Below are 13,797 nucleotides of genomic sequence, written 5' to 3' on the forward strand. Positions count from 1 at the left end.
ATAGCCACATGAGGCCTCACATCCTAGTCTACCACACACTGTCACAGACCCATTTTCATAATGTCAGTGTCCCACATAGCCACGTTGCTGCACAAGGCCTCAGGTGGTTGTCAAGGCCTTGAAGCATCTCTCTCTCTCTCTCTCTCTCTCTCTCACACACACACACACACAAACACACACACACACACAGCTGAATGGAGGCTGGGTTTGTCTCCAGCCCTGTGTGCACCCCCAGCCTGTCAAACCACCCCCTGCCACATGCTAGGGGTATGAGGTGCTTGGGGTGAAGCCGCCTGTGTCTCCAGGGGGTCAGGCTCCCAACTGTGGCAGAGAGGAGCTGAGGGCACCCCTGGGGAGGGGAAGTGGGCATATGACCCCAACAGGGGGCCCGCCTCTAAGTACTTCTCAGACGGGAGAGCAGCAGGGGTGAGCTTGCAACAGGAAGACACAGATACAGGGAGATGCAGAGACATGAGAGACACATGGAGACCCAGAGATGCGGAAAAATGATGAGACACAGAAATGAGTCAGAGACCAACAGAGACCATCAGGACAGAGATCCAGGGACAGTGAGCCAGATAGAAAGAGGCAGAGACTGACCGGAGCAGGCTCTGGCCGGGGCTGGGACCTGCTGGGGGAAGGGGCAGCAGCTAGGCCACTCTATGGAGAGGTGGGAGGTGGGGGGGCCAGGGCTTTCAGAAGGATGCACACCCCAGACAGAAAGTGGGGGACATCTCAATGACATTTAGATGAATAATGGTGTTAAAACGGCAACACCAGCTGCCATTGACCGAGTGCTTACAGCGAGCCAGGCCCTTCTCTACTGTGATCTCATTTCATCCTCAGGCAACTTTATTGGGGAGAGACTGTTATTGCCCCATTTCCTAGATGAGGTAACTGAGGCCTCATCATATGTTTAGCCTCACAGCTAACCCCACCCCTGCCTGGGCCTCCTCCAGACATAGGGGACGGCCTACCACCTGCACAAAGGAGAGAGCAAAAGGCCAAAGCTGGAAGAGGTGAAGGGCTTCAAACTTAGGGCTTCTCTGTGTTGGGGGGTGGGCCCGGGAGCCATGGCTGGGTTGTGGGTTGGCACACTAAAAGGTACAGGCTGGCTGAGTCACAGCACCCCCACACTTGGGGCTGGCACCGGAGCCGTCCACCCCACACCTGTAGTCATGCCAATGAGGGCTGGCTGAGGCCATCTGCAGCCTGTGCGCTGCCAGCAGCCGGGTGGGGGCAGGCAGGGGCCTCCTGCCTGGGTGCCCCTTGCTGGCCAGGCTTCACACCCCTGACTCCCCCAAGGAGGACCCTCCCAAGTTCTGGAGGTGCTGCAGTTTGCTTTGTGCAGGGGGCGAGGGTGCCCCCGGCTGCAACACTTCCCCTCACTCCCCACTGGACACCCCCCTTCAGCAGAGCTGCCTGGAGAGATCACAGGCAGCCACATGAAAGGGAATTTTTCCCAGGCAGAGATGGAGTTGAAAGCTGCCTCCCACCGCCCCCGCTTGCCCCCGCTGTGCCAGGCCAGGCTGCCGAGTTCCTGGTGCTGGAAGGGAGCTTGTGACGCCCGCGAAGGGGTTGGGGGTCACAGCCCCCACCCAATATGGCTGCTTTTTTCTCCTCCCAGGAACAATGGCAGAGACAGCCCATCTCCCCCACCTCACCGCCCATTCAGCTTCAGAAGTTGTCCTTTCCCTCATCCCGAAGCCCTCATCCACCTGAAGCCAGGCCCCAGAATCATCAGGAAGTCCTTCCTCCACTCTAGCCTCTATCGCAGCCAGGCGCAAAGCAGCTGGGTGGGAAGAATGCCTCCCGTGGAGTGGATGACAGGCCTCATCCTGCAGGCCGGCCTCTGTAATGTGCAGGGGGGTGGGGCGTGCAGCTGCCACCCCTTCCTGTTCAGGCTGCCCTGGCCTAAACCATGTGGCTGTGTGGTAATTTCCCCAGACATCTGGCCTCTGAGGTCCCAGACAACACTTGCCAACAAACTTTCCAGGGGTGGGGAGAGTCACACAAGAGCCGAAGCCAGAGACACCACCAGGCCTCAGTCCAGCAGCCCTCAGGGCTGAAGAGGGGTATGTGGGGGCGGGGGGGGGATCTCTGTCTGTGTGCTGGGCACAGCCAGGTCCCCACAAACCTGGGCTAAAACTGCTCCCTGGGGAATCACTAGATTCCTGCAAGTAAGAAGAAAGAAAGAAGAACCAGAAGGGGCCGCTCAGGCCAACCCCTCGTACTGCTGGCTGCTTTGCGCTGATCAGGTCCTGATGGCTTTAGGTGAAGGGAGGGTGGCCCCAGGTGAGCGGAGGTCCAGATTCTGAGGTGGGGGGTACAATCAGGCAGGCGAGGTGCTCCAGTACCAGCCACTTCCAGATTAAGATCATTTCCGTCCTGTCAGCCAGACTGGCTGCTCCTGTCTGCCCCGCTTCTGCCCACGGTGGTCCCAGACAATCCCTGCCCAGCAACAGCCCCCAAGCCAGCCCCCAAAACCGGAGAGCAAGAAGCCAGCGGTGCTTCGTGACACAAACATGCATTAGTTTTATTCACAAAACAGCCTGGTTTCCTAAAACAATACAAACAGCATGTTCATCAGCAGGAAGCTGGCCATGGGCAAGGGGGCCCAGGCCACAGGGGGCCCCCTGGGCACCCACCCCCACTGGCAGGGGGCCACGCAAAGAAGCCCTTTCTTCTGTCACCATCAGCAAGGCCAGAAAAAAAAGGACTTATTTTCTCTAAGGGAAATAACCAGGATCGGAAATATCGAGACATGGGCTCCCCAGATCTCAATGGATAAACAGAGCTCTCATTTTTGCAAAATCATCACTGTTGGGGTGGGGGTCCCATTTTGGGGACCACGGGTGCAGCATGGCTGGCCTGGGCATGGGGGTGGGTGGGCTGCTCCCTCCCTCTCTGTGACCTCCTCGCGGTGGCTCTGCCCGCGTGGACGGATACAGAGGGGCTTTGACACGGCGCCGTCAACATTCTCTTTATAAACATGAGTGGATTCTCCAGGCAAACTATGCACTATTTCATGGTCGGAAAGAATCAAAGGAAGTTTAAATGAGGGTGGAGTTAAACTGTGCTAAATTACAGTAGTGCTTATTAGTAACTAGATTTCAAAAGGTTACAGAAAATTTACATTCTCTACACAAAAACTGCATCTCCTGCACAGACAACATCGACATCGACACAGGAAGGAAACTGATTGTCCATTCTTTGCCCAGGAAGTCTCGGTACTTTATAGATTCGTCTTTACCTCTTTTTTGTCGTTGTTCTTCCGAAAAAGCAGTTAAATGTTTTTTTTCTTTTCTTTTTCTTTTTATACTAGGGACGTGGAGATGTTAAAACGACAACAACAAAAATATATATAAAAACAGGAATGAAATCTGTGAGAGAATATTTTTGGTTCTAAAGACGGGTGCATCCGTTTGTCTTCGCCCGAATCCCTTGCCGGAGACCACACGAGCAGTGACATTGCACGGAGAGGGCAGCTTTGGGTTCCCGCCGCCGTCACTGAAACCACCGGAAGGCGGCTCCCGTCGGAAGCATCACCTTCTGGCGGGGGCGGGAGACAAAAACAAGGAGAGAGTTCAGTCAGGGTCCGGCTGGGCCTGGTGCAAAGACGTCCCCCGTGGATGGCCTCGTGGCGGAGGGATGGGCATGGAGTAAAGGCAGCCACCCCGTGGAGTTCCTGCCATCCTGGCCAGGCCAGAGAAGGAGCCTTGACCTGCTGGGCCGCTGAAAGGCTGGGAGCACCCTGAGGCCTCCTGAGCCACTGTGCCCAGGAACCCTCCTTCCAGACAGGAAGACCCCTTCCCCTGGTCCAAGGGCCACACGCACCAGGTGGCTGTGATGCATCTGGGAGCTGTATGCACATTTCTGTCGAATGAGCGTGTAAGCGTGTGCACTAGATGCATATATGGATGTATGCCTTGAGCTATGCTACAGTGTACAGCTGTTTGGAGCTGTGTGGGGAGGAAGGATACTTGCTGTGTTTATTAAGACACTGCGTCTATAATAAGACTATGTACACTGAACAGGGGTGAGTGTGTGTGTGTATGTCTACACCAGATGAGAGTGGGCGCCTTTGTGTGCACATAGGTGTGTTCTCTGGGCAGGAGAGCAGATATATGAGGTTCGGGGCTCGGGCGGGTAGCCATGGTTGGGATGCCATTATTGTTTTCCAACCATTCTGGACATTTGTGCCAAGCCCACTCGTAGAGGGGCGGGGAAAGGGCAGGGACAGCAGGCTGAAAAGATGCTTTTGTACTCAGGCTTGGCACCACAGTTAGGCTGCCATGGCTGGGGGCACAGGGACAGGCCCTGCCACAAGGGTAGAGAGAAAGCAACATGGGAACCCCTCTGCCTTCTCTAAGCCAATCTCATAGTGGACAGGCCTTGCCCATTCCCTAGGTTCACAGCCACCTCCTAACCCTAGGCCCAGAGGACCCCTGGCCATTAGCAGTGCAGCCAGACTGACCTTGGGGCGCCAAGGCACCCCAAATCTGTCAACAAGGTGCCTAGACCCAGGGTTCTTCCAGGCCTCAGAGCAGGGTGATCAGCACTGGAGCAGCCCTATCCTTGGGTGGTCTTGGGAAAAAGGCTGGGCCCTGAAGGGGCAAGTGAGGGGCTGGTCCTCAAAGCCAGAGTCCATGGGATGGAACCCCTAAAATGGGGCAGGGGAGAGTCGCAGAATCTTAGTTCACAGACTGGAAGCTTTAGGACCTGTATGGGAATCTCAGTACTTGACCCAGAACTCCAGAAGGGAGTGTAGGAGCCAGGGCCTGGCTGGGAATCGTAGGCCCTTGCCTGGAATTTTATGCCTGCCTTGCAAACTACAACCTAATGGGATGGCAGGATGTGGCTCTGACTTTTGGGGCAGTGAACTGGTGTTCTCGGAGCCTGGCGTGGAACCCTGGAGCCCAGGGTTGGCTGGGCATCCCTGGACACTCGCCCAGGCAGAAAAGGCGGGGTTGGGGTGGGGGTGGGTTTGGACTGCCAGACAGAAGCAAGAGCCCACACACCTCCCTCTAAGGCGCCGTTACCTCCAGAGCAGCGGAAGGCTTCTTTTTGAGTTCCTCACATTTTCTGAATTTGCAAATCTGATGGCCAGTCTTTCGGTTCCTACAACTGCTGCACTGCTCGCAGTTGATGCGCCGCCGGCAGGGCGCACACATGCCGCAGCGTTTCCGCTTCTTCTTGCCCGAGCTGATGGCGGAGGCCAGCTCTCCCTGCATGGGGTACTCGGCCAGGCCGGCCATGTGCAGCGCACTCTCGGCCAGGAACACGCCTGCCGGGGTCATGATGAAGAGGCCTGGGTTGATGGGGAAGGCGCCCAGGTAGGGGAAGTCGGACTGGCCATTGAGGGCTTCAGCGCCCGCCACAGCCTCCATGTCGGGCAGGCCAGCGGCCGCCTCACTCATCAGCGGCAGGTGCTCCTGCACCACGCGCTTCAGCATCTCCGTGGACTGCGCAAACTGCTGCAGCGTCAGCTGTCCCTCGGCTGCCAGCTCCGTGGCCCGCTCCGCCTTGCTCAGCAGGCTGGCCACAGCACCACTTTTGTGCTTTGAGGTAGGGTTGCTTTTGTCCACAGCCATGGCTGCCGCCAGGTCGTGCCCATTGGCCAACAGGGAGGCAGCAGCTGCGGCCGCAGCAGCCTTTTCAGCAGACTCCCCGCCCATCATGGTGCCACCGCCACTGCCCCCACTGCCCCCAAAGGAAGAGTAGTGGGAGAGAGGGCGGGAGCGACGCAGGCTCTTATTGAGGGGTTCACTGATAATGCCGCTCTTGTTCCGACGCTCGGGGGGCGGTGCGTCATCCGCCACTGAAGCTGGCGTAGTTGCGGCCACCGCTGCACTCTTGTCAGCTGCTCCCGCCTTTGGGCCACTGCCACTGCTGCCATTGGCATTGCTGCTGCTACTGCCGCCAGTGTCCTGCGGGCCACTGCCGAGGCTCGACATGGTGGGGTCGAGGCCCAGACCCCACTGCTGGGAGAACCTGCCAACCGTGGGGTGTCCACAGATGAACGCTGGGCCCTGCTGCCCGCAACAAAGATGCCTGGTGGGCCTCGCAGCTCAGGGCAGGCACATGGTCAGGTGTCCACGTGAAACTATCTTCACTCTGTCGAGACAAGAGAGTACAGGATCAGGGCAGAAGTCAACATCTCCTTCTCCAATGTCACCACCACTAACTGCGCCACCATTGTAGCAACTACAAGCCTGACTAGGTTGTTTATTAAGTGCTGGGCCCACCCTGCTTAGGAACTTTTTATTTGTACTATTTCAGTTAAGACTCACAAGAACCCTATGAAGTAGTGGCTAGTAACGCCCTATTTTATAGATGAAGAACACAAGGTTTAGGAGAAGAACCGACTAGTCCATGGATACACAGCCACCAAGGTCTCCACAGCCCAGATCTGCCCTGCTAGGGTCTGGGAGACCTCGTGGAGGCAGGCAGTCCTTCCTGGGCTGGGGGAAGGAAAAAGCTGGAGATGTTTATTAACCTCCGAGTGTTATAGAGTCATCTTCCACTTCCTAATCTCCCTTCCCTAACCCACCTACAGAGAAGAGGGGTCAGAACAGCCTCTGAAAGCTTGAAGGTGTAGACCAAAACGTCTGGGAAGCTGCCGCTGGATCTTTATTTGGAGATTCCTAATCTCAAGGCTCTGGCAAGTCCTGCAGGCAAAAGAAACTGTTTGACTTTGTTTAATAGAGTTTGCCAAATAGAGCACAGAACCCTTATTTCCAGGAGCATGGGGGAGGCCCCGTGGCCGAGTGGTTAAGTTCACGCACTCTGCTTCGGCAGCCCAGGGTCTCACCAGTTCGGATCCTGGGTGCGGACATGGCACCACTCATCAGGCCATCCCACATGCCACAACTAGAAAGTATATAACTATCTACTGGGGGGATTTGGGGAGAAAAAGGAAAAAAAAAAAAGGAGCATGCAACCTCCTGCTAGAGGGCAGGCAGCGCTGTGCCAGGGCAAGCCTTCTCCTGCAAGAGTCAGGGGACATGCTGTGCACACATCAGCACGCACTTCCTCCCCACTCTCAAACCATGGTCATCATCACCTCAGGACCCACTCTTGTCTGCTCTGGCCTGGCTCCCAAATGGGCCTGGGTGGAGGTCCCAGTGAGGGCCTCGAGAGCTGGGATAGGCTGTGGGCAGGAGGGGCCTCTGGCTGGTGCAAGCTGGGAATGAGAGTAGGTGTGACCCCTCAGAAACGGAGCCTGTTCTTCAGCCACATCCACATTTCCAAGGTGTCCCTCTCCAGGACAGAGCCTGCTCTGCTCAGGCCCCAAGACTATGACACGTGAGCAGCCAGGCTCCTTGGCCAGGAGCTCTGGAAGGAACTGGTCCAGATGGAGCGGAGTGGCAGTTTCCTCATCAGCTTGGCTCTCCAGCATCCCTTGCCTGTCGGCCTGCCGTGGCCCAGCAACCCCCAGGAGAGGGGTGGGAGGAGAGGGCCCAGCCCAAGCAGCTGGCGGCTCAAGGGGGAAGCGCACATCTGGCTTGGCTTGTCCTGCCCTGGCCTTGGGGGCGGCACACACTGCATCTTTGTCCCCAGGCAACCCCACCATCCCCCAGTCACAGGACTCAGCCTATCCTGAGAGGTCATCCAGTCCAACCCTCTGCACTTACAGAGGGGGAAATTGAGGCCCCCAGCAGATATGGCCCCCTGCCCCAGGACAGCTAAGGAGTGACCACAATGAGGAGGGACCACAGAGAAAGGAAACATTCTGTCTTCAGGGTGAGGCGAATGGCAGGCATCAGCAGACAGCCAGACACTGCCCCTTCCCAGTGGGCACTGGCCCACTCAGGGTCCTTCCTAGTCAAGGTAGACAGGTGGTGAGGAAGAGCTGGGCAAGCTGGCAGAGTCCACCAGGACAAACCCAGGAGGTCCTGGCAGGGTGAGCAGGCTGGGCTAGAGGGTGTCACAGAGGAAGGGGGTCATGTATGCCCAAAGATAGCTATACTCTGCCCTACCTCCTAAGGGGCAAGCCCAGGCTGGCTCTTCGGCTCCACTCCTCAGAGACTGGTACCCCTCCAGGCATCAGTGACCCTGGCTAGGTGTTAGGGACTAGGGCCAGGGAGATCACCGCCTAAGACTATCACCCCAAGTCAACTTGCCCAGAGTGAGCTCAACTACCCTGCCCTGGACCACAGCCCCAGCAGCCCGACATGGGGTGAAGGGAGAAGACAGGAGAAGGCAGGTGCCCACGGGTTGGAGCTGGGGAGGGGAGCAATCTGCGCCCTAGCCCCTGTGTGCGTCCTCCGCCTCTGTGGCCTGCTGGCTGGTGGCAGAAATCGATAGCTGCATTAACGCTGCTCTTGCTCTACTCCCTCCCTCCTCCCAGCTCCAGGATCTGCCTCTGTGTGCAGGGAGGGCAGGTCAATTAGAAGTCAGCTCCCTCCGACACAGCCCGGCCTGCGTTCAGGGCTGGTGCTCCACTCTGGCTGAGTCTCTCCGCTTTTGTCTTCATCCTCAGTCTCTCATGGTGGGGACCAAACCTCATGTTCTGTTCATCTCTGGCCCCCTCATTGAATCTCTCTGACCTTCCATTTTTCTGTCCTTCCTCAGGGACTACCCTCCCCCAGCCCCCCAGTTCCTGGGATATGCTGAGCTCGCGACCAGAGGACGTGATATGTCATCGAACAGGTGCTGCAGGCAGAACACCGTGGTTTGTCAGCCACAGAAACTGAAGGTGGGGGTATGCCAGGGGGACTGGCACATGGGGTAACTGTCCCAAAACCCTAGAGTGGGCAGATACCAAGATCTAGTCCCCAAGGCCTGGTCCCCAAGCTTGTTCCAAATCTGCTCCTGTACCCGCCTCATCTTTTCCTTCAGACCCTGGGAAAAGCTGATGCCCTGGTCCCAGTGGAGCCCTGATCACAGGGCCCGTTTGCTCTACCCATGGAAGAGAAGGACATAAGAAAAGACCTTCTCCCAGTCGCAGTCTTCTATTGCAGGGCACACATCAACCCCCTCTTAGGCCAGAAAGGGCCTGGCAGTGCCCAGGCAGCAGGGGAGGAGCTGGGGCTGCGTTGAAGCGGAGCGGGAATGAGCAGGAGGGAAAGCTGGCGGGCAGGCGGACGGCGGCGGGCGCATCCATCATCAGCCCTGCCAGGAACGTATCCAGCCCCCAAAAAGAAATACTGCGCCTGAGGAGGGACAACAAAGGGCTCCGTTTCATCAGCAATGCGGAGCCAGCGCCCCGCCGCCCCGCCAGCCGCGGTCAGCCCACAAAGGACCCCTTTGTCCATGCAGGAGCCGGGCCGGCCGGGAGCTGGGACCAGGGGCTGACGGGCGGGGACAGAGCCCAGGGGGCGGGGGCTGAGGGAGAAACCAGTCATGGAGAGCTGGGGGGCAGCGGGGGACACAGGGGCAGAAGAACAGAGACAGGTGGTGAGGATAGAGGATCATGAGACAGAGGACTTGAGGGGTGGGTCAGAGAAAAGGGGACTCGGAGAGGACAGGGCAAAGGGTCAAGGTCAGAGGACAGAGTGTCATGTGGAGCAGAGACTGGGATGGCAAGGCTCAGAGAGACCCAGGGTGCCGAGCCCAACTCAGAGACTTAAGGGTCTGAGGGACAAGGAGACAGAGCCCTGAGAAGAGTCCCAGACTCAGGGACCTGGAGACCAAGAGAAGGCAGTGGACATGCCCACAGGAGAGGGAAGCAGAGGTGGGAGAGACCAGAGGAGACCCACCTTACCCAAGGCCCCAGCCCACTCCAGCCCAAGGCCTGGGAAGAGGAGATAGGGAGCAGGGCCAGGGGTCATTGGGTCTTGGCCTCAGGGCCTGGCTGTGGGGCCCAATCTCCTGTGGGCTCGAGCTTTGGCTGAGCTAGGAAGAGAGGGAGCCTCAAAGTTGAGACTACTCTCCTGACAGTGGGGCCAGCCCCTGCTCTACCCCCAGGCCTTGTCTTGCCCCAGAAGGTGCAGACCCCACCTCTCTCTAACCAGCTCCCACCACAAAGTGACACTCAGGCTCCCTAAACTGACTAACCCTACCAGCCAGCATTCACTGAGCACCCACTGTGTCCCAGGCTCTTGGCTTCTCTCCCTCCTTGACTCCTCCTGAGAACCCAGGGAGATAGGAAATATTAACCAATTTCAGAGATGAGGAAATTGTAGCTCAGAGAGGCAAGCTGTGGTCAAACAGGTTCAGGTCAAGGTCAAACAGCTGGTGCCCAGTAGGGGTAGAATTTGAACCCAGAGCCCAAGTGTTAATCACCCTGCTCTGTGACTGCCTTTGTTTTACCCGAGAGAGTAGTCCAGGGCAAGGTGACCTAGCTACCCCGAGGCTGCCTCCACCCCCTAGTTGTTACCATGCCTGTCACCTTTACGTGGTCAGTGGGGAGAGCTGTCACAGACTCCAGAGGAGCACCCCCACCTGGGGGGGGGGGGGGGGCTTGGAGATGCCCAGGCAGGAGCTCGGAATGCTGGGCCAGTGATATCATAATGCCAGCTGGTAGTGAGGTCACCAGAGGTGATGGCAGTGCCCTCACTCCACCTTTAGCCCCAAGGGAGTCAGGATTCATCCCCAGCAGGCTGTCCTGAGCCCTTCAGGCCACATGGCCTTGGGGGTGGGGTGGGCACTGTCGGGAGGGATGGTCCTGTCTGCATGTAGACATGCACACAGGTGGCCCACAGTGAAATGTTCTAGATGTGTGGTTGGACACATCCCCCTACTGCCTACCCTTCAGCAGCCCCATGCCCTGTGGCACTGGGGAGATGGTGCAGGATATAGACCCAGCACTGCCCTGGAGGAGTGCACAGGAGCTAGACTGAGGGTTACAAGAACCACTGTGAGTGAGAGTGGGAAGGGGACCAAGTAGGGCTTCGGGGGTCTTCCAGGAGGAGGGGACTGCTAGCCTGTGAGTTAAGGAGAGGTTACCAAAGGGGACACAAGCCTGAAAGGGTTCCTAAGAAAAAGGGAAGTGGGTGCGAGGTGTGGCTACGAAGGTGGCAGGGTCCCAACTGGACAGGGTCTTGAGGCCAAGGGCAGGATTTTTTTTTAACAGCTTTACTGAGTTATAGTTTACATACTATAAAATTCACCCATTTATAAGTGTATAATTCAATAATTTTTAGTAAACTTACTGAGTTGTGCAACCATCACCAATACCATGGGCAGAGTTTGAGCAGGCGCCATCCCTCCCCTACTCCCCCTGCTGGCTGCAACAGCCTCCCAGCCGTCCCGCCTGCTGAGGGAAGGCCTCCTGGAGGAGGCTGCATTTCAGCGGGACCTTCCCAAGACACTGGCCCAGCAGAGCCCACCATGGTCTGGGCAAGCCAGCTTTGCAGACTTGAACACCCTGGCTCAGCATACCCTTCCCCACACTTCTGACATCCCCGCTACACCCCTTCACATTCCTCCACCCACCTTGGTGGGCTGGTCTCCTTGGCCTCCAACGGAGGTGAGATAGACAGATGGTGGGCAGGTCAGTGGTGGCGCAGAGAACAAACCACAGGCTACGGTGGTTGAACTAAGCTGAGCAAGAGGGTGTGTGTGGGGGGGTTTCCATCTCTGATTTCCATGATTCAGCCTGGGGAGTTTCCATAGGGAAAAAAAGCCCCACTCAGGCCTAAGGAGACACACATGGGGACAGTGGTCTTGGAGGCTGGGAGAAACGCAGACCCAGCCGGAGAGCACAGGGCACATATCCAGCTATGGATGGACACACATACAAGGACACATTGACCACTGCTAGCACCCAGCAGATGGCCTGGGGTGGACATGCCCTCAATACTATTAGAGTCTTCCCAAGACTAACACCCCAAGACCAACTGTCAAGGACAGAACGGGGGGCTGCAATCCCCTGCATATTTCCCTGACTCCATAGCCCCTGACCCTCTTACGCCCCTCCTCCTAGGGCAGGCACAACCCCTTTGCCTGCGGACTGAAACATGCTGCTGAGAAAACCCCAGGAGTATATGGTCTCTGTTCTCCCTTACAGAGCTTCCAAAAGTAGCTGGAAAAGGGGATCAGCTCATTTCATGGACAGATACATCGAGGCCCCAGGCAGGAGGTATGCCCTGACCTGGGGCTCTAAGGAGGGAGTTGTAGAACCCCTGATAAAGACAAGGCCTTCCTCAACAGGCACCTCCTTCAGGCCAGGTCTCTTCCCTGGAAGAGTCAAAGGATCAGGAGGGCCCTGGATGATCTTGGCACGTGGCCTCTGAGCCAGTTTCCCCATCTGTAGCAGGGGACCACGAGGATAACTGCTAATATGTATGGAGGCCTTCCTGTGTGCCAGACACTGTACATGCCTTGTCTCAATGAATCCTCATACCTGTCTTCTGAAGAAAGTACTATTATTGCCCCATTTAGACCAGGCAATTTGATAAGCAGTTGTGATGTAGAGAAAGTGCTGCCCTCCCCATTTGGGACTCCTTCGATCTTAGACTAATGTTTCCCAAAGTGGTGATGTCTGAGCTGACACCAGTCTGGGATCACGGCCCACACACTCAGTTAGGACCTCCCTCCTGGTAGGCCTCACCACGGAGCAAGCTGGGGAAGGCTAGCTCAGAGATATTTGGGCCAAGGCAGGGGGGGGGGGGGGTGGGGTGTTTGTCAACAGGACTGGCTGGGGTACTAGAGTCCTAAGGTTTAGGTTTGTGGCTCCATCCTGTTCCTACCTGACTGTTGACTTTTTTTTTTTTTTAAGATTTTATTTTTTCCTTTTTCTCCCCAAAGCCCCCCGGTACATAGTTGTATATTCTTCGTTGTGGGTCCTTCTAGTTGTGGCATGTGGGACGCTGCCTCAGCGTGGTTTGATGAGCAATGCCATGTCTGCACCCAGGATTCGAACCAACGAAACACTGGGCCACCTGCAGCAGAGCGTGCGAACTTAACCACTCGGCCACGGGGCCAGCCCCATGACTGTCGACTTTGACCAAGCCCTTTCCCTCGACACTGAGTCTCAGTTTCCCATCTGTAAAATGGTTTTTGCTCCTCACTCCAAACTGCAGGAGTCACAATCCCAGAGGGGCTATGGGGAAGGAGGTGAAGAGACAGAGAAAAAAGACTCCAGACAGTGACCCCCTCCCACCCTCCAAATCCCAGGAGGAGGGCCCCAGAGGGCCTGAATCAGCCTGTGATGTGATTTGCAGATAGGGAAACCAAAGTCTGGAGAGAAGGGTTCTGAGCAAGTCACAGGCTTGAGACCAAGCCCCAGACGATGTGAGGTTTATTGGAGCGAGGAGCATCTAGCCCCTCCCGCCTCTACCTCCCTAGCAGATATAATAGCAGGCCCTAATAATGAGCACTCACTGTCTGCCAGGCATTGTGCTAATAAGCATTTTATACACATTTTCTCATCGAATTCTCTCTAGTACTCTTAACTACTATCATCCCCACCTTTAGATGAGGCAACTGAGGCTGAGGGAGATAAAGTCACAAGGTCAGTAAGTGGCAGAGCCAGGATTTGAAACCAGGTCTGTGTGATGCCAGGGCCTGGCTCTCCAACATTGGCCAAGGGCTCTGAGGCACATAGTGGGAGGAAACCCTGAGGTTTCCCATGGGTCTCGGGGGTGGCTCAGGCTCTGAGCAAAACCCATTAGGACTCCGTTGCTGAGAAGTCTGCAGCTGTACCCTAAGGCCCAGGAAAAGACAGGGGAAGGGGCTGCGGGTGGGCCGGACGGGCCAGGCTGGGCCAGAGCTCCGGGCATTCCGGCGGCCTCCGCAGGAAGCAGAATGGGACGGAAACCGGCTCCTGCCTCCTCCCCCAGAATCCTGTGGGCAGCCCAGCCGGGCCGCACAGAGGCCCTCTTTGTGCCTGCCCCAACCCGCCACCCG

General features: G+C 56.9%; 1 protein-coding gene across 4 annotated transcripts in view; it reads right to left on the reverse strand.

Moving 5' to 3' along the window:
- Window positions 1-2,514: 2,514 nt before the first annotated feature.
- The window catches only part of CXXC5 (CXXC finger protein 5), a 34,587-nt gene continuing 23,304 nt past the window's right edge, over window positions 2,515-13,797 (reverse strand). For 2 of the 4 annotated variants that reach the window (XM_046667617.1, XM_046667620.1), the window contains exons 2-3: window positions 5,043-6,117; window positions 2,515-3,552 (exon numbers count right to left, since the gene is read on the reverse strand). In XM_046667617.1, coding sequence (XP_046523573.1) covers window positions 3,508-3,552; window positions 5,043-5,957 — 960 coding nt within the window. In that variant the 5' untranslated portion in view covers window positions 5,958-6,117 and the 3' untranslated portion in view covers window positions 2,515-3,507. Of the gene's footprint in view, window positions 3,553-5,042; window positions 6,118-6,553; window positions 6,672-13,797 lie in introns of all 4 variants that reach the window. The other 2 variants (XM_046667619.1, XM_046667618.1) reach the window with 2 other exon arrangements.

Source organism: Equus quagga, chromosome 7, assembly GCF_021613505.1.
Source record: "Equus quagga isolate Etosha38 chromosome 7, UCLA_HA_Equagga_1.0, whole genome shotgun sequence".
Classification (NCBI taxonomy): domain Eukaryota; kingdom Metazoa; phylum Chordata; class Mammalia; order Perissodactyla; family Equidae; genus Equus; species Equus quagga.